This window comes from Gorilla gorilla, chromosome 1, assembly GCF_029281585.2.
Source record: "Gorilla gorilla gorilla isolate KB3781 chromosome 1, NHGRI_mGorGor1-v2.1_pri, whole genome shotgun sequence".
Taxonomy (NCBI): Eukaryota; Metazoa; Chordata; class Mammalia; order Primates; family Hominidae; genus Gorilla; species Gorilla gorilla.
In genome coordinates this window covers 116278997-116304000 of record NC_073224.2, presented here as the reverse complement: position 1 = coordinate 116304000, position 25004 = coordinate 116278997, and the positions used below count along the sequence as shown (strand labels likewise).

The 25004-nt window shown below is 47.7% G+C and overlaps 1 protein-coding gene across 2 annotated transcripts; it reads left to right on the top strand.

Annotated features, from left to right (window-relative positions):
* Window positions 1-431: 431 nt before the first annotated feature.
* Window positions 432-19946, top strand: ITGA10 (integrin subunit alpha 10). Of its 2 annotated transcripts, XM_004026476.5 has the most exons (30): window positions 432-1352; window positions 3674-3785; window positions 3989-4098; window positions 4312-4403; window positions 4628-4742; window positions 6338-6465; window positions 6947-7095; window positions 8173-8323; window positions 8518-8683; window positions 8818-8891; window positions 9115-9259; window positions 9475-9623; window positions 9861-10004; window positions 10146-10349; window positions 10952-11082; window positions 11806-11972; window positions 12069-12211; window positions 12924-13037; window positions 13247-13332; window positions 13494-13635; window positions 13808-13900; window positions 14060-14136; window positions 14289-14378; window positions 14795-14879; window positions 15051-15164; window positions 15436-15516; window positions 15756-15869; window positions 17519-17614; window positions 17880-17993; window positions 18291-19946. In XM_004026476.5, the coding sequence occupies exons 1-30, from the start codon at window positions 1301-1303 to the stop codon at window positions 18354-18356; spliced, it is 3504 nt and encodes a 1167-aa protein (XP_004026525.3). In that variant the 5' UTR covers window positions 432-1300; the 3' UTR covers window positions 18357-19946. The 2 variants fall into 2 exon arrangements, with proteins under 2 accessions (XP_004026525.3, XP_055212848.2); XM_055356873.2 differs by lacking the exons at window positions 432-1352; window positions 3989-4098; window positions 4312-4403; window positions 4628-4742 and having other exon boundaries at window positions 3416-3785.
* Window positions 19947-25004: the final 5058 nt, after the last annotated feature.

Below are 25004 nucleotides of genomic sequence, written 5' to 3'. Positions count from 1 at the left end.
TATTCCTGTCACTGTGGTTTGGGTTTTTCTCGGGATTAGCCACTAACATCACCCACATTATTTTTATTGAGCACCTACAGTATGTAAAGCAACATACTTAGTGGGCATCCAAAAATTTAAGAAGCTCCACACTCCCAACTTTAAGAAGTTTATAACCTAGCTGAGGAGTTGGGGTGGCAGAGGAGTGGTCTAATACTAAAGTTATTGTCCTGGCTCCACAAAGCACATCTCATACCAGTTCAGATATAATCCCTCTAAGAAGCAGAATGCCATATGACAGCATAGGCTAAGAGCCAAGAACAGAACCAAGTGGAGTGGGGCTGGTAAGGATTTGGAGCTGTGTCTTCACAAGTTGAGACTCCCCTGGGTGGGTAGGGAAATGATACCACTGCTATCAGCTCTTTCATTTTCCATATTCCAGGTTGAGATAAATAAGGTTAGGAAGTGAATCTATCGGCCAGGCGTGGTGGCTCACGCCGGTAATCCCAGCACTTTGGGAGGCCAAGGCAGGTGGATCTCTTAAGGTCAGAAGTTCAAGACCAGCCTGGCCAACATGGTGAAACCCTGCCTCTACTAAAAATAAAAAATTAGCCAGGCATGGTGGCATGTGCCTGTAGTCCCAGCTACCTGGGAGGCTGAGGCATGAGAAATGCTTGAACGTGGGAGACAGAGGTTGCAGTGAGCCAAGATTGCGCCACTGCACTCCAGCCTGGGTGACAGAGTGAGACTCTGCCTTAAAAAAGAAAAAAAAAAAATCTGAATCTATCTCCTATCTCCCAGCTTGGTGCAGTGGCTCACTTTGGGAGGCTGAGGTGGGAGGATTCCTTGAGTTCAGAAGTTCAAGACCAGCCTGGGTAACATAGTGAAACCCTGTCTGTATTCTCAATATAAATAATTTGTCTAAAACTTTTAAACAAAAGTTTGAGATTCTTTTCTTATAAAAAAGAATCCATCTCCCACTCCTGTTCCAAATTTGAGGAAAGCATTATTGACCTGGCAACAAATAAACAGTAGAAAAAAAGAAATAGCAGAAATGGGCAAAAAAATATGTTCTCTGGATATAGAGATGAGGCCTCCAGGGGGCAGCACCAAGGCAGAGAAATAGACTAAGATCGCTCAGTGTTTTCCTTGGTCTGGGGCTCCCCACAGTTCCCCACCATCACTCCTCCCATTCCTTCCAACTTTATTTTTAGCTGCCATTGGGAGGGGGCAGGATGGGAGGGAAAGTAAAGAAAACAGAAAAGGAGAGGGACAGACAGAGGACAGAGGACTTCTCATACTGGACAGAAACCGATCAGGCATGGAACTCCCCTTCGTCACTCACCTGTTCTTGCCCCTGGTGTTCCTGACAGGTGAGGGAAGTTAACTTCTTGGTTTCTGGTGGGGATGGAAGATACATAGATTGTTTGGAATTGGGACCATTAGAGTTAAAATTCTTTGGGATTTAGGTTAGGAAGCGAACACTGGTTGTACATTTCTTGTATGTGTGTCTGTGTCCTTGTGCATTTTTATGCCCTCACATACGACTGTTTGAATATTGAGACTGGCAGGGGCTAAAGCTGCCTAGGACCTTGTGTAAGATTTGTATCTAATAATAATTATAATTATATAATTATATAATTATAATTATATAATTATATATTATATATAATATACATATAATATATAACATAATTATATATTATATAGTTATATATTGTATATAATAATTATTATTATTATTATTTTTTAAAGATAGGGTCTCACTTTGTTGTCTAGGCTGGAGTGCAGTGGTGCAACCACAGCTCAGTAGTTGGGACTACTAGGTATACGCCACCACGCACAGCTAATTTTTTTTTTTGAAACAGGGTCTCACTCTGTCACTCAAGCTGGAGTGCAGTGGCATGATCATGGCTCACTCTAGCCTCAACCTCCCAGGCTGAGGTGATCCTTCCACCTTAGCCTCCCGAGTAGCTGGGACTATAGGCGTGTGCTACCACACCTGGCTAATTTTTTCTTTTTTAGAGACAGAGTTTTGCTATGTTGGCCAGGCTGGTCTTTAACTCCTGGACTCAAGCAATCCACCCCCGACAGCCGCCCAAAGTGCCGGGATTATAGGCATGAGCCACCATGCTTGGCTGAGATTTGTATCTAAATATATAAAATCTTCATCCTAAGACCTATAGGGGTCAGGAGACAAAAAAGAAATGTGATGTGACCTTCCACGTGGCTAGTCTGATTCCTATTATCCCCTCCCTAACTTCTTACCCTTGGTGGTCCCTGGGGCCTGAGGCATAACTGACTATGTGGTCAGAACTCTGGGTTTATCTAACCAATGAGCTGCAGTTTCTGGTCATACAGCCCTGCCAGTTTTCTGGATGCAAAACTGCTCACATACAAAACACCTTTCTGAAAATGAGCATGGTTTGGGATAAAGCTATAGCCATTGGTAATGGTGAGGGGGTAGCCTGAGAGGGGGTTGCTTAGAAGTACAGAGCAAGACATAGTTGGGGAAAGGACCATGGGAAGGACAAGAGGCCTGGAATTTTTCCTTGGCAGTGCCCTGTAATCATTGTTTCCTAAAATACCAGCTCTGATTTTAAAGGCATTGGGGTCAAAAGGGAAGATCAGCTAGGGTCGGGCACGTTTAGAGTGGGCTGAAGGCTGAGGAAACCATGGAGGTAGGTAGGGGACCAGTTGGGAGAGTAGATTAGTTAAAAAGGAAGCAGGTTGTGGGAAACTTCAGGATGATGGGACCCTTGGAAAGGATGGATGGCAAACTATGTGTGTGGGCAGGCGAGTGGCCCCACCCAGTTAATTACCACTGAGATTTCCAAGGCTGGAATCAACCAGGGACCTAGACATTGGAAAAAGACAGTGAGAGTGTGACAATGACACTGGAAGTCAGGAAGAGATAGAGAAGGAGAGAGCCAGACATGCAGTGCTCCTTAGCTTCCTTTCATTCCCCCTATCTTGGGGAGAATTGGAAGCAATGGTTGTTCTGGGGATACAGAAAGGCCCTCTCCCTCTTTTGACCCTCACAGTTTGTTGAGGAGAGTGTGTGGAAGGAATGTTGTGGAAAAGAGTAGCCAGGCGCGGTGGCTCACGCCTGTAATCCCAGCACTTTGGGAGGCTGAGGCGGGCAGATCACGAGGTCAGGAGATCGAGACCATCCTGGCTAACACGGTGAAACTCCGTCTCTACTAAAAATACGAAAAATTAGCTGGGCGAGGTGGCGGGCGCCTGTAGTGCCAGCTACACGGGAGGCTGAGGCAGGAGAATGGCGTGAACCCAGGGGGGCGAAGCCTGCAGTAAGCCGAGATCACGCCACTGCACTCCAGCCTGGGAGACAGAGAGACTCCGTCTCAAAAAAAAAAAAAAAAAAAAAAAAAAAAAAAGAGTAACTTGACCTTTTCAGACATGTCTGTGAATGAAATTTCAGGGGTGGGAATGGAAATACAGCTGTACATCAGCATGGCAGAGGGCCACAGTTTAGGCATCTGGACACAAACACAGGAAGGGAATCATCTTTGCCTGGAGCTCTGAGTACATGACACTGAGAGAGGCCAGAAAAGCTTATGAGTGAAAAAGCAGGCAGGCAGACTGAGATTAAGACGCTTCCTCACAGCTTCTCTCGGGCTGTGCCTCTAGCCATTCACTACCTCATACTAACATTATGATCCTGGCCCCACAGGTCTCTGCTCCCCCTTTAACCTGGATGAACATCACCCACGCCTATTCCCAGGGCCACCAGAAGCTGAATTTGGATACAGTGTCTTACAACATGTTGGGGGTGGACAGCGATGGTGAGGAAGAAACCGGAGTGCCAGGGGATTGGGACTGCAGTAGTGCTAACAAAGGGGAGGCAAGATAGATGGGACTCTAAACTAATCTGGCCTTTTGAAAGTGGCTGGGGCTCTAAACTTACCACCTCCATGCTCTTTCCCTTTAGCCTATGTCAAGGGTCATGTTTGCCCTGTGCTTACTTACATTCACATCCTCTTCCCAGGATGCTGGTGGGCGCCCCCTGGGATGGGCCTTCAGGCGACCGGAGGGGGGACGTTTATCGCTGCCCTGTAGGGGGGGCCCACAATGCCCCATGTGCCAAGGGCCACTTAGGTGAGAAGATGCCTGACCCTTCTCCTAACCCCTGACTTTGATACTCTAGAAGCTTCAACTCCCTATACCTCAGCTTTTTCACCCCTAAAATCCGCATACTCCCTGTCCCCAATCTGATACCAATCCCTGCTCATTCTCCTCCAAAATCACATGAATTCAAGCACCCCATCTATGACCCCATGATCTCATTCTCTTCCACCTCCTTCCAACCAGGTGACTACCAACTGGGAAATTCATCTCATCCTGCTGTGAATATGCACCTGGGGATGTCTCTGTTAGAGACAGATGGTGATGGGGGATTCATGGTGAGCTAAGGAGAGGGTGGTGGCAGTGTCTCTGAAGGTCCATAAAAGAAAAAAGAGAAGTGTGGTAAGGGAAAATGGTCTGTGTGGAGGGGTCAAGGAGTTAAAAACCCTAGAAAGCAAAAGGTAGGTAATGTCAGGGAGTAGTCTTCATGCCTCCTTCAACTGGGAGCATGTTCTGAGGGTGCCCTCCCAAGCCTCGGAGTAACTATTTCCCCCATCCCCAGGCCTGTGCCCCTCTCTGGTCTCGTGCTTGTGGCAGCTCTGTCTTCAGTTCTGGGATATGTGCCCGTGTGGATGCTTCATTCCAGCCTCAGGGAAGCCTGGCACCCACTGCCCAACGTGAGCCAGAGGAAGGCTGAGTACTTGGTTCCCAGAAGGAGATACTGGGTGGGAAAAAGATGGGGCAAAGGGGTATGATGCCTGGCAGAGGGCCTGCATGGCTATCCTCATTGCTACCTAATGTGCTTGCAAAAGCTCCATGTTTCCTAACAGATTCAGACTCCTGGCCAGGTGTGGTGGCCCACACCTGTAATTCTAGCACTTTGGGAGGCCAAGGTGGGCAGATCACTTGAGGTCAGGAGTTCAAGACCAGCCTGGCCAACATGGTGAAACCCCATCTCTACTAAAAAAAAAAAAAATACAAAAATTAGCTGGGTGCGCTGGTGCATGCCTGTAATCTCATCTACTCGGGAGGCTAAGACAGGAGACTCTCACTTCAACCCAGGAGGTGGAGGTTGCAGTGAGCCAGGATTGTGCCACTGCACTCTAGCCTGGGTGACAGAGTAAGCGAGACTCCATCTCAAAAATAATAATAATAATAATTCAGACTCCTTATCAGGAGTCCATGATCTGGCCTGGCGCAGTAACTCATGCCTGTAATCCCAACATTTTGGGAGGCCAACGCAGGAAGATTGCTTGAGGTCTGGAGGTTTGAGACCAGCCTGGGCAACATAGAGAGACCCCATATCTACAAAAATAAAAAATAAAAAAATTAGCTGGGTATGGTGGTGCATGCCTGTGGTCCCAGCTACTCAGGAGGCCAAGGTGGGAGGATCACTTGAGCCCAGGTGGTCCAGGCTGCAGTGAGCCATGATTATGCCACTACACTCCAGCCTGGGCGACAGAGTGAGACTCTGTCTCAAAAACAAACAAAATGGGCCAGGCGCAGTGGCTCACGCCTGTAATCCCAGCACTTTGGGAGGCTGAGGCCAGTGGATCACGAGGTCAGGAGATCGAGACTATCCTGGCTAACACAGTAAAACCCTGTCTCTGCTAAAAATACAAAAAATTAGCCAGGTGTCGTGGCGGGCGCCTGTAGTCCCAGCTACTCGGGAGGCTGAGGCAGAGAATGGTGTGAACCCAGGAGGCAGAGCTTGCAGTGAGCCGAGATTGCGCCACTGCACTCCAGCCTGGGCAACAGAGCGAGACTCCATCTCAAAAAAAAAAAAATGTTCTCTACCCACATGCCTTTCCTAATATTCTCTTCTCCTTAAACATTTTCAGTCTTCATAGTTGCTACCATGTTTCATTCCTCACCATCAGAACCACTCTGCTTTTGTTCCCCCACCATACAGTCATTGCTATGTTCCTACATAGCATTTAATTCCTTCTTGTTTTTTAGAACATTGTATATATAAATTATATCTATGTATATAAATGTGTACGTGTGTGTGTGTGTGTGTGTGTTTATATACCTATATATACATATATACATATATATACATTTATATGTATACTTACATACACACAATTACTAAAGATTACTAAAGGAATATTTTATTAATTTCTACACTTACACAGAGCCTGGCACAGTACCTTCTTTTCATGTAAGAAGTGTCTTATAAATGTCTAAATTGAACGTGTCCTCCTGTGACCTCTTTCCCTTGTTGCCCCCAGCTCAGTGTCCTCTACCTCAGTGTTCCCCTTCCTTCTAGGCTGCCCAACATACATGGATGTTGTCATTGTCTTGGATGGCTCCAACAGCATCTACCCCTGGTCTGAAGTTCAGACCTTCCTACGAAGACTGGTAGGGAAACTGTTTATTGACCCAGAACAGATACAGGTAAGAGAAGGCAATATGAGCTGGGCACAGTTGCTTGTGGCACCTACTTAAGAGGTGGAGGTGGGAGGATCCCTTGAGGCCAGGAGTTCAAGACTAGCCTGGGCAATACAGTGAGACCTCATCTCTAAAAATATGAAAGAAAAAAAAAAAAGCCAGGCATGGTGGCATGCGCCTACAGTCCCAGCTACTCAGGAGGCTGAGGCAAGAGATCAATTGAGCCCAGGAGTTTGAGGCTGTAGTGAGCTTTGATCACACGACTGCACTCCAGCCTGGGTGAAAGTGAGACCTCATTTCTTAGAGAGAGAGAGAAAGGCAATATGGATGGGCTTGGAAGGGGAGAGACAGAGAGAGAGGGGATAAATGTAGGTGTTGTCTTCAGTAGTATCCAAGTGTTTATCTCTCCTCTCTTACATACTTTCTTCTTCCTACTCTCCCCCCATCTCACATACATACATTTCATTTGAATGCGCTTTATTCCCAGGTGGGACTGGTACAGTATGGGGAGAGCCCTGTACATGAGTGGTCCCTGGGAGATTTCCGAACAAAGGAAGAAGTGGTGAGAGCAGCAAAGAACCTCAGTCGGCGGGAGGGACGAGAAACAAAGACTGCCCAAGCAATAATGGTGGCCTGGTGAGACATTGGGAAGACAGGTGTGGGAGGCTAGAGCAATGAAGGCTTAGAAGAGTTAGGGCGGGGCCAGGCGTGGTGGCTCACGCCTGTAATCCCAGCACTTTGGGAGGCAAGGCAGGCGGATCACCTGAGGTCAGGAGTTCGAGACCAGCCTGACTAACATGGAGAAACCCCATCTCTACTAAAAATACAAAATTAGCCAGGCGTGGTGGCGCATGCCTGTTCGGAGGCATGCTACTTCAGAGGCTGAGGCAGGAGAATCACTTAATCCCGGGAGGTGGAGGTTGCAGTGAGTCGAGATCACAACATTGCACTCCAGCCTGGGCATCGAGAGCAAAACTCCATCTAAAATAAAATAAAATAAAATAAAATGAAAATCTTTCCCTTAAAAAAAAAAAAGAAGAAGAAGAAGAGTTAGGGCAGGTTTGGAGTGCAGTGTGTATATCCCAAGATGTCTTGCATACTTTCTTTGTATGTACACTAATGGTACAAAGAGGAAGGCTAAGTGGGCTGTCATTATGCTCCCTCTCACTGCATTTCTACAAAGTGTCTATGTCTGTGTCTCTCCATATTTCACAGACAGCAGTCTCTTTCTATCCCTCCACTCCAACAATGATCCTGGCCCACAGGTTCTCCACTACTGATGTCCTAGCCCACGTTCCAAACATGATCCAAAACTCATCTCTAGGGGCACGGTGGTAAAATTGAAACAAAACAAAACAACTCATCTCTGGGAGGAGTCCCTGCCCAGACCATTCTTTTCCGTTCTATATTTCATCGATATTTCTCCTCCCAAGTGCAATATTTGTTGAATGAATCTGAGTGTATGAACGTTGTACTTATTTGGACTGATAAGCTACTCTGTATGTTCTATGACATTCAAACATTTGAGCTCTCACTCCATGCCATCTCCATGTTAAATACTCAGGAAATGGCCTAAAAGGCAAGATGCCTGACCTCAGGGAAGTGCTGATGTTAAATCCTGTGTGTGTGTGTGTGTGTGTGTGTGTGTGTGTGTGTGTGTGTGTGTGTGTGTCTGCATACATCTGATCTCACCTTACTCCTTTCTCTTCTCAGCACAGAAGGGTTCAGTCAGTCCCATGGGGGCCGACCCGAGGCTGCGAGGCTACTGGTGGTTGTCACTGATGGAGAGTCCCATGATGGAGAGGAGCTTCCTGCAGCACTAAAGGCCTGTGAGGCTGGAAGAGTGACACGCTATGGGATTGCAGTGAGAATTCACCCTGGATCTCGAAGAGTTGGGGAGTGGCAGGGGGGCAGTGTCTTGTGAACTGTCCAAGGACTGGGAACTTGAGGAAAACAAGGGCATTAACTACTACTTCCCAGACTTCAGCCACAGCATGTTAGTTGGCTGTGTTCTGTACCAACTCTAACTCCTCATTCCTTGATCTTATGACCTCTTAGGTCCTTGGTCACTACCTCCGGCGGCAGCGAGATCCCAGCTCTTTCCTGAGAGAAATTAGAACTATTGCCAGTGATCCAGATGAGCGATTCTTCTTCAATGTCACAGATGAGGCTGCTCTGACTGACATTGTGGATGCACTAGGAGATCGGATTTTTGGCCTTGAAGGTGAGGATTACTCTGGAGAAATGGACAGGGCGGGAGAAGTTCTGGTGTGTAGGTGGGGCTCTGGAGTGAGTTCAGTAGGTCAAAGGGGAAACTGTCTTCCCCTGATATTGTCTCAATGTTTTCTTATGACCAAGGGTCCCATGCAGAAAACGAAAGCTCCTTTGGGCTGGAAATGTCTCAGATTGGTTTCTCCACTCATCGGCTAAAGGTTGGACAGATTGACCCCTTCATTACTTCTCCCATTCTCTGACTCAGATAACTTCAACCACAGGGCCTTCCAGATTCCTCCTTTAACCAGCCTCCATGCTTACCTTCCCATGCCTTTCCAACTGAGCCCAGCAGACCCTCAGTGATCTTTTCACTCCTGGAACGTTTTTTTCTCTTTATTCTCCACTGTCTTCTCAGTGACCCCATCTGCTTCTGTCCCACAGGATGGGATTCTTTTTGGGATGGTGGGGGCCTATGACTGGGGAGGCTCTGTGCTATGGCTTGAAGGAGGCCACCGCCTTTTCCCCCCACGAATGGCACTGGAAGACGAGTTCCCCCCTGCATTGCAGAACCATGCAGCCTACCTGGGTGAGCAGCAGAGAGTTGCAGAGGACTTACAGGGTAGGGGAGGAAATACATCCTTAGTGGGGGCGGCGGGTATGAAATACTCCCTCTTAACTCATGCGGTTTCTCACTGACCTCTGGCTACTTCCCTTGGGACCTCCCGCTATGCCTTTAGGGAACCCCCCTACTCTGGACTCCATCTTCTTTTCCTTTACCTCTGTTACTTTGCCCACTTCTAGGTTACTCTGTTTCTTCCATGCTTTTGCGGGGTGGACGCCGCCTGTTTCTCTCTGGGGCTCCTCGATTTAGACATCGAGGAAAAGTCATCGCCTTCCAGCTTAAGAAAGATGGGGCTGTGAGGGTTGCCCAGAGCCTCCAGGGGGAGCAGGTAGGGCATCCAAGGAAGGGTGGGACCTTTGGATTCCCAGGGACCTCCGGGCTGTTGGGGAGGAGTGTGAAGTGGGTAAGAGAGAGGCCTCCAAAGTCTGTGCGGAATTCTGGTTGGCAGAGTCTGTCAGGGATGTAAGGAGCAGACTGGCAGGCTGGTGAGTGCTTCCCACTGAGTCCACTTGTCTACAGTTACCTTCCCTTTTCTCTGGGGTCATCATCACCCACCATTCCCCAGATTGGTTCATACTTTGGCAGTGAGCTCTGCCCATTGGATACAGATAGGGATGGAACAACTGATGTCTTACTTGTGGCTGCCCCCATGTTCCTGGGACCCCAGAACAAGGAAACAGGACGTGTTTATGTGTATCTGGTAGGCCAGGTGAGACTTGCTGGGACCCCCTGCCCTGGACTTGCATTGTGGGGGTGGAGGGAGGAAAGGAGGGAAGGTGCACATATTTGAGGGTTTGCTGAGAGGTTGGGTCTGCCAGATTAGCATCTTCTATCTTCTCTCCTCCACCAGCAGTCCTTGCTGACCCTCCAAGGAACACTTCAGCCAGAACCCCCCCAGGATGCTCGGTTTGGCTTTGCCATGGGAGCTCTTCCTGATCTGAACCAAGATGGTTTTGCTGATGTGGCTGTGGGGGCGCCTCTGGAAGATGGGCACCAGGGAGCACTGTACCTGTACCATGGAACCCAGAGTGGAGTCAGGCCCCATCCTGCCCAGGTCAGGAGTACCCAAATAAAGCAGGGGCATGGTTGTAGGAAGAGGAATAGGGGGATGCTCTTTGCTTGTCAATAGTCCCCTTGGCTTGAGACCCAAACTGAACAAGTGTTTTTATTAGTAGGCAAAAACATAAGGCAGTGGACAGGTTGCTGAACTAAGAACTCCTGAACACAGGCAAGTTTCTCTTATTCCCAGGACTGACGGGAGGATTATAAAGAGCAAGGCATGGCCGGGTGTGGTGGCTCATGCCTGTAATCCCAGCACTTTGGAAGGCTGAGGCAGGCAGATCACCTGAGATCAGGAGTTCGAGACCAGCCTGGCCAACATGATGAAACTCTACTAAAAATACAAAAAATTAGCCAGGCCTGGTGGCGCACACCTATAATCCCAGCTATTCAGGAGGCTAGGGCAGGAGAATCGCTTGAACCTGGGAGGCGGAGGTTGCAGTGAGCCAAGATCACACCATTGCACTCCAGCCTGGGCAACAAGAGTGAAACTCCATCTCAAAAATAAATAAATAAATAAAAAGAAAGAGCAAGGCAGGAGGCCTGAGAAACTAGGTGTATGGATCCCTGCCTCAGTCTCCTCTCTCTTCCTCTCAGAGGATTGCTGCTGCCTCCATGCCACACGCCCTCAGCTACTTTGGCCGAAGTGTGGATGGTCGGCTAGATCTGGACGGAGATGATCTGGTCGATGTGGCTGTGGGTGCCCAGGGGGCAGCCATCCTGCTCAGGTGAGGGGTCCCAGCTCAGGTGGTGGTGGACAGCATAGCATAGCTGTTAAAGGCAAGGGCCTTAAAGTCACAGACTGAGATTTGGTTTTCTTGGTCAACTTACTCTGTGCCTCCATTCTTAGTTTATAAAATGACAGTAGTAATAGCACCTACCTTATAGGTTTATTGTGAAGATTAAATGAGATAATCCATATAATGATTTGAACACAGTGCCTAGCATGTAAGTGTGTATTGAAGTGAATCTAGGGCTGGGTACAGTGGCTCACACCTGTAATCCCAGCACTTTGGGAGGCGAAGGTAGGAGGATCATTTGAGGCCAGGAGTTCAAGACCAGCCTGACCAACATGGTGAAACCCTGTCTCTACTAAAAATACAAAAAATCAGCTGAGCATGGTTGTGGGCGCCAGTAATCCCAGCTACTCGGGAGGCTGAGGCAGGAGAATCGCTTGAACCCAGGAGGCAGAGGTTGCAGTGAGCTGAGATCGCCCCACTGCACTCCAGCGTGGGCCACAGAGTGAAACTCCATTTCAAAAAAAAAAAAAAAAAAAAAAGATCAATGACATGAATCTATTATCTTACTTCTGTCAGAGGGTTCGGGGGAGGGTGACATGTGCATTCAGCCCCTCCTTCTTTGTTTTGACCATGGGGAAGCAAACACTGGGCTTGCACTTCTCAGAGGGCTTACCTCCTACTGCTAGAATTTCTTTTCCACACTGTTCCCAGCTCCCGGCCCATTGTCCATCTGACCCCATCACTGGAGGTGACCCCACAGGCCATCAGTGTGGTTCAGAGGGACTGTAGGCGGCGAGGCCAAGAGGCAGTCTGTCTGACTGCAGCCCTTTGCTTCCGAGTGACCTCCCGTACTCCTGGTCGCTGGGATCACCAATTCTGTGAGTGACTAAAACGCATCACAGGCAACTCTCAATTCCTTGCATGCCTTCCTCACTAGACCCCTTTCCACCCTCACTCTTGCCTGCTTCATTCAGACATGAGGTTCACCGCATCACTGGATGAATGGACTGCTGGGGCACGTGCAGCATTTGATGGCTCTGGCCAGAGGTTGTCCCCTCGGAGGCTCCGGCTCAGTGTGGGGAATGTCACTTGTGAGCAGCTACACTTCCATGTGCTGGTAAGGAGAGGGCAGTAACTGCTTAGCATCAGGGCCTGAGAATGAGGAGAAAGCTGGGTCAGAGGAGGAATTTTAGCTGAATCAGCGAGAAAGCCAAAGCTGGGAAAATGAGATGATTCAGACTTTGGAGTCAGGGCTGATCTGGGTTTGAATCCTAGCTCTGCCATTTACCACCTATGAATTCTGGCAAGTCCAACCCTCAGTTTTCTTGTCTGCAAAGGGGTGATAATAATAACTGTATCATAGGAGTTGTATTAAAATTAAATTTAGCCGGGCGCAGTGGCTCATGCTTGTAATCCCAGCACTTTGGGAGGCCGAGGCAGGTGGATCACAAGGTCAGGAGATCGAGACCATCCTGGCTAACATGGTGAAACCCCATCTCTACTAAAAATACAAAAAATTAGCCGGGCGTGGTGGCAGGTGCCTGTAGTCCCAGCTACTCGGGAGGCTGAGGCAGGAGAATGGCCTGAACCCAGGAGGCAGAGCTTGCAGTGAGCCGAGATCATGCCACTGCACTCCAGCCTGGGCGACAGAGCGAGACTCCGTCTCAAAAATAAATAAATAAATAAATTAATTAACTAATTAATTAAATTTAGTAATACAGTTAAGATCTTAGGACAGTGCCCAGCGCACAGAAAATGCTTCATAAATGATCACTACAATTATCACAAGATCCTTGACTCTGTGACTCTGTGACTCTGTTTTCCTTCAGGATACATCAGATTACCTCCGGCCAGTGGCCTTGACTGTGACGTTTGCCTTGGACAATACTACAAAGCCAGGGCCTGTGCTGAATGAGGGCTCACCCACCTCTATACAAAAGCTGGTCAGCAGTGCCATGCCCTGCCCCTTGCTCCCAACACTGCCCTCCTTCAAGAGAAAAGGGAGGGAGGGAGAAGACATGAGATCATGGTGAAATCTGACCTGGGCTCCTCTAATCAAAATATACCCACTTTTGTCTTTTCACTTTCCCCCTATTCTATTCCTTTCCTCCTTGCTTTCCTCTCAACCCTTAGCCCCTTCCCTTTCTTCCAGGTCCCCTTCTCAAAGGATTGTGGCCCTGACAATGAATGTGTCACAGACCTGGTGCTTCAAGTGAATATGGACATCAGAGGCTCCAGGTTGGATGGACATGTACTAGGCAAACCAGGGTGACCTGAGACAGACTGGAAGGGACTCGAAGGGCGGGTAGGGGGTTGTTTCTTACCCATGAAAACAAAAGTGAGACTTTTGGCACTCCCCTCCTTCAACTCCTGGTCTCTCCCTCATTCATCATTCCCAGGAAGGCCCCATTTGTGGTTCGAGGTGGCCGGCGGAAAGTGCTGGTATCTACAACTCTGGAGAACAGAAAGGAAAATGCTTACAATACTAGCCTGAGTCTCATCTTCTCTAGAAACCTCCACCTGGCCAGTCTCACTCCTCAGGTGCCCTTGGAGGAGGGGGTGTGGGAGAAGGAAAGAAAGGAGGAGGAAGAAGATTGGGGTATTGGCCTCAGCTGTGAGGTCCTCTAGAGAAAGGCTCAGTGTTTAGAGGCTGTGGGTAGGACAGCAGTTGCAGCCCCAGCTCCAGCTTCTATCTCCATTCCCCTGCCCTCAGAGAGAGAGCCCAATAAAGGTGGAATGTGCCGCCCCTTCTGCTCATGCCCGGCTCTGCAGTGTGGGGCATCCTGTCTTCCAGACTGGAGCCAAGGTGGGTTAGGGTCTAGGATGAAAAGAGGGCTCTAGGAGGGCAGAGGCTGGGATCTGAGGGTCCTGGGACTTCAGGGAAGGGGGCGCACAAGGGCTCCTGTTCATCTGTAGTTGTTCCATGAGGAAGACTCTACCATTACCCTGTGTCCCCTGCCCCTAGGTGGCCTTTCTGCTAGAGTTTGAGTTTAGCTGCTCCTCTCTCCTGAGCCAGGTCTTCGTGAAGCTGACTGCCAGCAGGTGAGAAGGAAGGGAACTTTCTTCCAGACCTCTCCTCCTACTGAGTCTTGACTGGAGGGGTGGGGAGGAACAACATTGATTCCTCTATTAACAGAGAAGGGTGTCTTCTGAGGAGGGGTTGAGATGTGAGCCTCTCCCCTCTGACCCTACAGTGACAGCCTGGAGAGAAATGGGACCCTTCAAGATAACACAGCCCAGACCTCAGCCTACATCCAATATGAGCCCCACCTCCTGTTCTCTAGGTATGCCCAGCTTCTAGGGTGGGACCCAGTTCTGACCTCAGACTCATACCCTTATGCTGCTTCCCTCCCCTTCCAGGTGCCTCAGTTTTTCCAAAAACCCAAGCCCTTGCGGCTGCTCAGTCTTTTTGCCCTCAATCCTATTCATGCTGAATCTTCCCTTTTAAGCATCTTACTTTCCTAGGTATAGGGTTTTGCCAGGCCTTGGGCACTGGAGCTGGGATGAGGGGATATGGGATGTAGCCATAAAGCTTGCATTGTCTGTGTCATGTTCTACTTCTGTCTTCTCCATGTACCCCCATCTCTTTATCCATGTGCTGGCCCTGCCTCCTCTGAATCCACGTCTGTGTGCTGATCATGTGCCCCTGTATCTGTGTTATGGCTGTGACCATGTACTTCCTGACTTGGTGTTCACACAGTGAGTCTACCCTGCACCGCTATGAGGTTCACCCATATGGGACCCTCCCAGTGGGTCCTGGCCCAGAATTCAAAACCACTCTCAGGGTGAGAAGCTGGAGGGGTCTTGGCATGAGGAGAAGGTGGGGGAACAGCAGCTTTGTGGGAAAAGGATGGGAAGGGTCTCTCTTGGATTTTAATGGTATCTAGGGTGAAGGGGAACAAATGAGGAAGGGTCTTCTGTCTCCCACTTCTTCCTATTCCCAACCTTCCTCTTAGGTTCAGAACCTAGGCTGCTATGTGGTCAGTGGCCTCATCATCTCAGCCCTCCTTCCAGCTGTGGCCCATGGGGGCAATTACTTCCTATCACTGTCTCAAGTCATCACTAACAATGTGAGTCTGGTCTAGGAGGGCATGGAATCCTGCCACCTTGAGCTGGTGGACTCACTGAAGCTGGACACCACACCAGCTCCCTATCTGTTGGGCCGCTGCTCTTGGGGCTCTTCTCTCTGGGGGGCTTTCTTTTTACACATGTGGCTTATTAGAGAGAAGAAAAAGGTATTATAAGGGGAAGAACTACAAGGGTGTAGGTATGTTCCAACTCAGCCTTGAGTGGCTAGCGCCACCCCATCAGGAGGGTCTTTCAAGTTGGATCTTCCTCTAGGCAAGCTGCATAGTGCAGAACCTGACTGAACCCCCAGGCCCACCTGTGCATCCAGAGGAGCTTCAACACATAAACAGACTGGTATGAGTCACAAGGGGGTGTCCAGAGTGGGAATGGAAGTGGAGTTGGGTGACTTGGGACAAGAGGGTAGGAACTGGAGCGGGGAAGAAGGGATCTTTCCACCCCAGGGTCCTGATCTGGAGTGGGAATGAAAATGGAGTCAGGTGCCTTGGGACAAGACTGTGTGAACTAGAGGTGGGGAAAGAGGATCTTTCTACCCCAGAGTCCTGATCTGTCTCTCTCTCTGTCTCTTCTGTTAGAATGGGAGCAATACTCAGTGTCAGGTGGTGAGGTGCCACCTTGGGCAGCTGGCAAAAGGGACCAAGGTCTCTGTTGGACTATTGAGGCTGGTTCACAATGAATTTTTCCAAAGAGTAAGCCTTTCCTTTTCTACTACTCCCCACTTCTGCTCCTTTCTGGAGCTTTAGCATAGGTTTTGGAGGTAGACAGACCCACGTTCAAGTTTCACTTTTGCCTCTTACTAGCTATTTGACCATGAGCAAGTTATTTCGTCTCTCTAAGCCTCTTTTTCCTAATCTCTAAAATGGGAAGATAATACCAATTTCATGGGGTTGTTATAAAGAATAAATGAATAATGAGCTGGACATATGGTGAACACTCAGTGGAAGCTAGTTATTATCCTTGTATTTTCCTCCACTGACCATTCCTTTTTTTTTTTTTTTCCAACCATTCCTTAGTGCTGTATCAATCAACATTTGCAGGATACCTAAATTTAATCAGTTAAGAATCCATCAAGTTCCTATTACGTAAAAGGCCCTGTATTAGGTTGACACTGAGAATACCTCCAACATTTAGCCTCGTGCATAACTCATTGTAGGTGCTTAACATATTTTTGCTAAATGAATGAATTATTGATATTACATGCAGGATTTGTACTGGGGAGTGGTGGGAAGTAAGATTGTATAGGTGAGAGGGATCTAGATTACGAAAGGCCTCTGAAGCCAGGGAGAAATTGAACTTAATATGACAGGTAGTGAGGAGTCAGTGTGAGTTCCTCCTGGGCAGGGAAATGGCATCTTAATTGTAATGGCTGTTTGGCACTAAGGTCAATGTTGTGCTTTCCCATATCTACCTGGAATAACACAAGATCCCTGGGATGTCATCATATGTTTTAGGGAAGTTAAGTCCAATAAACCACCCTTCTCCAAGTCTCTGTCCTTCTTTGGTATCTTTTTTTCATTAGTCTATTCATGCTTTCAACAAAGATTTATTAAGAAACCACTACATGGCCGGGCGCAGTGGCTCGCGCCTGTAATCCCTGCACTTTGGGAGGCCAAGGTGGGCAGATCATGAGATCAGGAGATCGAGACCATCCTGGCTAACACGGTGAAACCCCGTCTCTATTAAAAATAAAAAAATTAGCCAGGTGTGGTGGCAGGCGCCTATAGTCCCAGCTACTTGGGAGGTTGAGGCAGGAGAATGGCATTAACCCGAGAGATGGAGTTTGCAGTGAGCCGAGATCACGCCACTGCACTCCAGCCTGGGTGACAGAGCGAGACTCCATCTCAAAAAAAAAAAAAAAGAAACCACTACATACTTGGGACTCTGCTATCTACTAGGCACTAAGGACACAAAGGTTAGTAAGGCACAGACTTTAACCTAGAGGATCTTATAGTTCAGGAGTGAAAAACAGAAGTAAACACCAGTGTTGGTGGGGGTTAGGAGGAATGATTTCCCTAAATCCCAGAGGGGATGACATCTAAACTTCAATCTAAAGGAGGGGTAGAGGTCAGCCAAAGGAAAGAGGAGTAGAATGCATTTCAGGTAAAGCACCAGATGTATTGATTGTCCTCGGAAAACAAACAGCAGCAGCAGATGTGACCAGGGGTTTTCCATCTATTACCCTTCCTCTTTTTTCCCATTGGTCTTCAGCCTTTTCTTCTGGTCTTGAGAGCCCTCAACATTATGCCTCTCAGCCTCAACTTTGCTGTTGGGATTCCAAAGAACTATATCACCTGATAATGGCTCATTTTAAATGTCTTCCTATCCACTTGTTCCATAGGCCAAGTTCAAGTCCCTGACGGTGGTCAGCACCTTTGAGCTGGGAACCGAAGAGGGCAGTGTCCTACAGCTGACTGAAGCCTCCCGTTGGAGTGAGGTAGGGCTGGAGACCGAGTCTGAGAGCTGTGAAAATAATGATGATGGGTATGTGGTAGGGCCACCCGTGGGCTTTTTCAGAATGAAGGCATCTCCATCAGGCAGCAGGATCCTAGTGTTCCACTGCCGCCATTCCTGCCTCAGTTTCTTTCCTTTAAGTAGCAGGAGGTTATTTATTCTATTTGGGGGCTGGCTTTGATATAATGTGGGGTGAGACTAGCTGGGTTATAGGATGCATGTAGAAAACTACTCTTCTGTCCACGCAGAGCCTCTTGGAGGTGGTTCAGACCCGGCCTATCCTCATCTCCCTGTGGATCCTCATAGGCAGTGTCCTGGGAGGGTTGCTCCTGCTTGCTCTCCTTGTCTTCTGCCTGTGGAAGGTAAGCATTGCTTTAGTGGGGAGTGTGGAGCATGATGCCCATGAGTTGAGGGATCCTTGATTATAGCAGAGAGAACAGGATTTGTGCTGGGCAGCTAACCAGGCTGTGGATGTCATGCCCAGATCTCCTTCACTGTACCCCACAAATGTTGGTTAAATTATTCTAAGCCAAATAAAATAAATTTGAATTCCATTTTTGGAAACAGAACAAAAGTGAAGACCTCAGATAAGTCTGAGAGCTACTGGCAAGGTTCCCAGTCTAGGCATTTGGCAATGACGCTTATCTTTTCCTCTACAGCTTGGCTTCTTTGCCCATAAGAAAATCCCTGAGGAAGAAAAAAGAGAAGAGAAGTTGGAGCAATGAATGTAGAATAAGGGTCTAGAAAGTCCTCCCTGGCAGCTTCTTCAAGAGACTTGCATAAAAGCAGAGGTTTGGGGGCTCAGATGGGACAAGAAGCCGCCTCTGGACTATGTCCCCAGACCAGCAGCCTGACTTGACTTTTGAGTCCTAGGGATGCTGCTGGCTAGAGATGAGGCTTTACCTCAGACAAGAAGAGCTGGCACCAAAACTAGCCATGCTCCCACCCTCTGCTTCCCTCCTTCTCATGATCCTGGTTCCATAGCCAACACTGGGGCTTTTGTTTGGGGTCCTTTTATCCCCAGGAATCAATAATTTTTTTGCCTAGGTGCCTGATTCCTTTCAGATTCCCTCTTTATCTTCCCTCACAGTTTGGAAAGGATGAGGGTTATCTTCCTCGATTCTTCCACCCTCTCACCTTCCTGCCTGTTCCCCACTCCACAGGAGGGAGCTGATGTTGGCTTGAAAGGAGTAAAGTCAACATCTGCTGCTTTCCTGTGGACTCTGGTGATTCATGGAGCCGGATGGGGAGAGTCAACAGGAAAAAAGGAGGGAGGAGGAAAAGCCACAAGAGACATTCTGTACAATTCCAAGGAACAGAGAAGCCTTTAGACAGGCAACTGCCATCCCCCCTGAAACCTGAGACCTGTAGTGCACTCGACTGCCCTCAGGTGTTGGTGAAACAGAGCTGCCCCCAGGCTCGCTGGGCATAGGCTTCCTGATTCCAAGCCTTTTCTGGGAGCAAAGCCAGGGCCTGGTGCCTGATTTTCTGAAGCCAGGAGCCCTCAGGTGGCTGGAGCTGGAATAGCAGGGAGGACTGGGTGTACCTAGGCAGTATTTTCTCTACTTCTCTCAAGTCTTATACTCACTCTTGAGCCCTCCTTGGGGCCTGCTTAGAAAGCAGACAGGAGAGAGAGTACTGCTACTTGATGATGGGAAATGCTTTCACTTTACCAGCTTTGGGAAGCAGCAGCCCCATGGGATCTAAAAGTGTGGAGTCTGCATTAAGAAACCTACATGGGTGGCATGGGGCTCTGGGGAGCAAGCCCTTACTTGCTCAGCACTGGTTATGTAGCACAAATAGCGCCTAGGAAAATGTTTCTGGGGCAACCCTAGAACCCTGGTCATATTTTGCAGGGTTTCTCTGGTGGAATCAGTTTGCCAGCCCTTGCTTGATGCTTACTGGAAATCTCCAGGTTAATTTCTATCTCTGATCCCTCCCCAACCCACTCCATATTTGGGTCATGGACAGTAAAGGCAGTTGGATTCTCATAGACAACTGGGTAACTTATATTTCTTTGTAATCAAGACTTGAGATATCGAAGTCAGTTATTGGTCTCCAGAGTGCAGCTCTGGGAGCCTTTTGAAGAATCAGCACTCATTAAGAGCTGAGAAGAGAGAAGACCTGATTGGGTGGTTGACTAGCAGTCACAGAACCTGTCCTCCCAGGCTGTTCCTGAGGCCTGACCACAGTATTTATTTTGGCATGTCTCTGGCCTTCTGCAGAGGCCCACCCTCATGGGCATTGTCTCTGTTTCCCAGTGGGGTGGACAGTATATCAGATGGTCAGAACAAATAAAGTTCAGTGTCAAATCACTTTTGGCTCTATATGTATTCCCTAGGATATAGACTGCTCAGTAATAGTGAGAGGTAGATACTTGTTTTGCCTGGGATTTTACAGAGTGGAGTCCCTGGAAGGCAAAGTTAAGAAGTATTTTAAATGTTTTCTGTGGCTTTCCCACAGGAGATGTATTCTAGCCTCCTGTAATTCTCACCTGCTTAAGTGACCAGAAAGTATAAAGGTCTGGGAAGCGCAGAGGCTTAGATTGAAATCCTATCTGCCATTTATTAGCTGTATGGCCTTCAGCAAATCATAACTTCCTTGAGGCTCAGATAATAAAAGGCTGTGTATTACAGTGGTTAACAATGAAGGCAGATTTGGGTTTAAATCTAGGCTACACAACTTAAAAAGTCTGTTTGACCTAGGACAGACTTAACTTCTCTAAGTCTTGGCTTTCTCATCTTTAAACCTATTAGGGTCATGAAGACAAAATGAAACAATCCAAGAAAAGTGAGCATTTAGTAAATGCTCAGTAAATGGTAACTATTATTATAAAACTATTTTGTCATAAAATAATCTACCATATCATGCCTTGTGAGGATTAAGGGAGAAAGTATACTGGAGCACCAGGTGGTGGTGTTCCTGCTCTCTGACCCATCTCCCAGATTGTGAAGATGTGTTTCTACGTGCTATTGTCTCATCCACTAAATCTTGTCCTATGCCTCATCTTTTTTTTTTTTTTTTTTTTTTTGAGACAGAGTCTCGCCCTGTCGCCCAGGCTGGAGTGCAGTGGCACAATCTCAGCTCACTGCAACCTCCGCCTCCTGGGTCCAAGCAATTCTCCTGCCTCAGCCTCCTGAGTAGTTGGGACTACAGGTGTGCACCACCATGCCCAGATAATTTTTGGATATTTAGTAGAGACAGGGTTTCACCATGTTGACCAGGCTGATCTTGAACTCCTGATTCACGTGATCTGCCTGCCTCAGCCTCCCAAAGTGCTGGGATTACAGGTGTGAGCCACTGTGCCTGGCCTGCCTCATCCCTTTTGAAATAAGCTCTTTGAGCCCTCTAAGGTGATAATTAGCTGAAGAATTTAAGGTTCTAATGGTAGAGATCAAATCTATTTGATTCCATTAAGCAGGTATCTTCTAGGCTCCTCTTGAGACACCCAGAGTTTTTCCATTATCCTGAGAGAACACGTGCACTTAAGCAATGGCCTTCTAGAGACTGAGTCTCTGCCTCTATTGCCTAACCCTGAGAATTGTGGCCTGTCTGGCCTATTTGGCATGAACACCATTCTGTGTCAACCTGCTGAGTTGTTTTGTGACAGGAAAGGGTTTCCATTGTGACCCTCAGCGCACTTCATACAGGCTGTAACTTGATCAGCCTTTATGGAGCACACAGTTTCTAGGGCTGAGACCGCAACCAGATTATGTTGACAGACTCTCCTCTCCTCTTTACCCTCAGTCAGCCCCCAAATGGAGGTAGGTTTCCTTGAGTACTGGTTCATCTAATGCTCACACATATATACATATACACACATATATGTGTGTGTGTTTGTGTGTGTGTGTGTATATATATATATATATTTAAATTTTTTTAGAGAGGGGGTCTCACTATGTTGCCTAGGCTGGTCTCCAACTCCTGGCCTCAAGCAATCCTCCTGTCTTGGCCTTTCCACATGCTGGGATTATAGGTGTGAGCCACTGTGACTGACCTCATGTAATTCTTTTTTTTTTTTTTAGGATTAATTTCTTTTATTTATTTATTTATTTTATTTTACTTCAAGTTCTAGGGTATGTGTGCACAACATGCAGGTTTGTTACATATGTATACATGTGCCGTGTTGGTGTGCTGCACCCATTAACTCATCATTTACATTAGGTATATCTCCTAATGCTATCCCTCCCTGCTCCCTGACCTCATATAATTCTTTATCCATATGATTAAGAGAGCACTTTTAATATATTTTTCCAACTAGAGATTCCCCTCCTATCCATCGTCAGCTCCAGACTGGGGCTTTCTCTAAACCCAATCTTGTTACCCCTTTCTTTGCAATAGTATTAGTTTAAAAAGCAACTGTGTATTGTTCCTTCCTCTCCTTGTTGTTGCTCCTTTGCTTCTTCATTAATTTTTTTCATTCATTTATTCATCAGATATCAAGCAAGTAATATGTGCTTGACAATGGCAATAATATAAAACACAACTACCATCAAAGAGTCCAGTCCGGTAGCAGAAACAAACATGTAAACAAATAGTGGCAAATACAGCCTGGACGCAGTGGCTCACGCCTGTGATCCCAGGACTTTGGGAGGTCGTGGCAGGTGGATCACTTGAGTTCAGGAGTTTGAGACCATCTTGGACAACATGTGAAACCCTGTCTTTACCAAAAATACAAAAACAATTAGCTGGGCATGGTGGTGCGCACCTGTAGTCCCATCTACTTGGGAGGCTGAGGTGGGAGGATGGCACGAGCCCAGGAAGTGGAGGTTACAGTGAGCCGACATCACGCCATTGCACTGCAGCCTGGGTGACAGAGTGAGACACTATCTCAAAAACAAAAAAAAATGGCAAATGCAAAGAGGTGGTTGCTTTATATTAACAAGCACTAGGAGTATGTCATACAAGAGGCATACTTTGTTGGGCGGTGAGGGTGGCGGGGTTGTAAGGGAAAACTTTATAGAAAAAAGAAATTTGGCTGGGGGGTTGTTCTGTGCAGGAAATGCACAAGGGGAGAAGAAAAGACACACACAATACCTTTAAGGGTAAACAAGCTTTATCCCATGTAAATGGCAATGGAGATATAATAAGCAAATGGTATAAGCAAATTAATAAGCAAATTAATATAATAAGCAAATTATATAATAGTAAGCAAATGATATAATAAACAGATTGATATAATAAGCAAATTGCAATGGGAAGGGGAGAAGGGAAAAGATGTTTATACTCACCAGACTATGGAGGATTTACCACCAGACTGGAAAGCAACAGCCTGGGTTCCAGAGTTGAACACTGCACTCATAAGACTATAGAGGATTCACCACCAGACTGAGAAGCAACAGCCTGGGCTCCAGAGTCGGCCACTCATCCATGCGCAGATAAGGAGAGGTCTCATGAAGTTTTGGCGCAGTCTGGGACCCTAGCTCTTTTTGTAATGAGTTGTTTGGCATGAGGCCCAGTCACGGGGCCCTTGGTGACTGGGCTCAAGGAACACAAAACATTCAACTTATTTTTGCAATTGTCTATTGTTTTTCAATAACTAACGTATAGGAATAGATTGAAATAGAGATTTCTCCAAAACAGTGCTGGACGAACACCTCAAGGGGCTCACACAACCTGTTCTGGGATTTGGTGACCATTGTTTCTGTCCACGTTCAATTGAGTTCAAATTTAATATTTAACTTTTCCACCACAGGGATCAAATGTGACAGGAGGCATTCTTGGGAGGATTAATCACCAGCTGCAAAGGGAATTGTAAATTAGAACAGTTTGAGGCCTGGTGCTCTGGGAGTTGAGGTGAGGAGAATCGCTTGAGCCCAGGAGTTCAAAACCAGTCTGGGCAACATGGTGAAACCCCATCTCTACCAAATATATGAAAATTAGCTGGGCATGGTGATGTGCACCTGTAGTCCCAGCTACTCAGGAGGCTGAAGTGGAAGGATCCCTTGAGCTTAAGAAGTCAAGGCTGCTGCAGTGAGCCCCGATCATGCTATTACATTCCAGCCTGGGTGACAGCGAGACCCTGTCTCAAAACAAAAAAAACAAGGCCAGGCATAGTGGCTCGCGCCTGTAATCCCAGCACTTTGGGAGGCCAAGGCAGGTGGATCACTTAAGGTCAGGAATTCGAGACCAGTCCGGCCAACATGGCAAAACCCTGTCTCTACTAAAAATACAAAACTTAGCAGGCGTGATGGCACATACCTGTAATCCCAGCCACTTGGGGGGCTGAGGCAGGAGAATTGCTTGGACCGGGAAGGCAGAGGCTGCAGTGAGTGAGCCGAGATTGTGCCACTGCACTTCAGTCTGGGTGAGACTCTGTCTCAAAAAATAATAATAATAAAAAAAGAAACAGTTTGAGTGGCTCTTTTGTGTGAAAGTAATGAGAGATGGGACTGGGAAAGAGAGAGGCAGCGTACGACTCCTGAAGAGCCTTGTAAACCACTGAAGAACTTTGGGCTTTACCCTGTAGGTTTTCATACGCATTTTAGTGAGCTCTCTCCGGCGGGGAGAGGAGAAAAGAAAGACAGGAAGACCAGTTGGCTGCGACTGACTGTTCAAGTATTACCAAGAGCCTGAACTTCAAGGGCAGTGGAAATAATGAAGACAGTTTTTTGTTTGGTTATTTTTTGTTTCTATGCGGGTGCGGGGGCGGGGGGGCAGCTTAAAATAAAATTGCTCTCCTCGCTCTCTGCTGTTTTCTAATTCAGAAGTGCGTTTAAAAATTGAGCCTGGGCCAGGAATAGTGATGGCTCATGCCTATAATCCCAGCGCTTTGGGAGGCTACGGTGAGGAGAATCGCTTGAGGCCTGGAGTTGAAGACCAGACTGGGTAACATAGAGACACTCCATCTCTTAAAAAAAAAAAAAAAAAAAAAATTAGCCAGGCGTGGTGGTGCATGCCTGTAGTCTCAGCTACTCGGGAGGCTGGAGGGAGAGAATCCCTTAAGCCCACAAGTTGGAGGTTACGGTGAGCTATGATAGCGCCATGCACTCCAGCCTGGCCGACAGAGGGACAGATTAGAGACACTGTCTCAGAAAACAGAAAGAAAAAATAAAATTGAACCTGATCCCCTTTCCTTAGGTTTTGTTCCCCAGGTTACCGTGGGCCGCGCATTATCTCTGCTCTGCTTAACACTACAATCTCCTATTTCCGAACTGCTGTCTTCAAATGCTCTTTTTTGCTTGGGTTTTTGGCCGGGGAATAGTGGCGGGGGCGAGGCGGGGGGAGTTGGCGGGGGCAGAGGTAACTTTACCGGTGATTAAATGCAAATACGATAGTCCGTGAGACCGAAGCCCATGGTAGAAGCCGGGACCCTCCTGCCTCTGGCTGCCGCTCTCCGAGGGGCGGGGCTGAGGAGGGGCTTGGGGCGGAGG

What these genes read in the sequence shown, in the direction of transcription:
- ITGA10 (XM_004026476.5), top strand. Translation starts at nt 1,301, where the DNA reads ATGGAACTCCCCTTCGTCACTCACCTGTTCTTGCCCCTGGTGTTCCTG. An exon ending in TGACACGCTATGGGATTGCA is followed by an intron (nt 8,324 to 8,517) that starts GTGAGAATTCAC and finishes ATGACCTCTTAG; the next exon opens with GTCCTTGGTCACTACCTCCG. An exon ending in ATGTGTATCTGGTAGGCCAG is followed by an intron (nt 10,005 to 10,145) that starts GTGAGACTTGCT and finishes CTCCTCCACCAG; the next exon opens with CAGTCCTTGCTGACCCTCCA.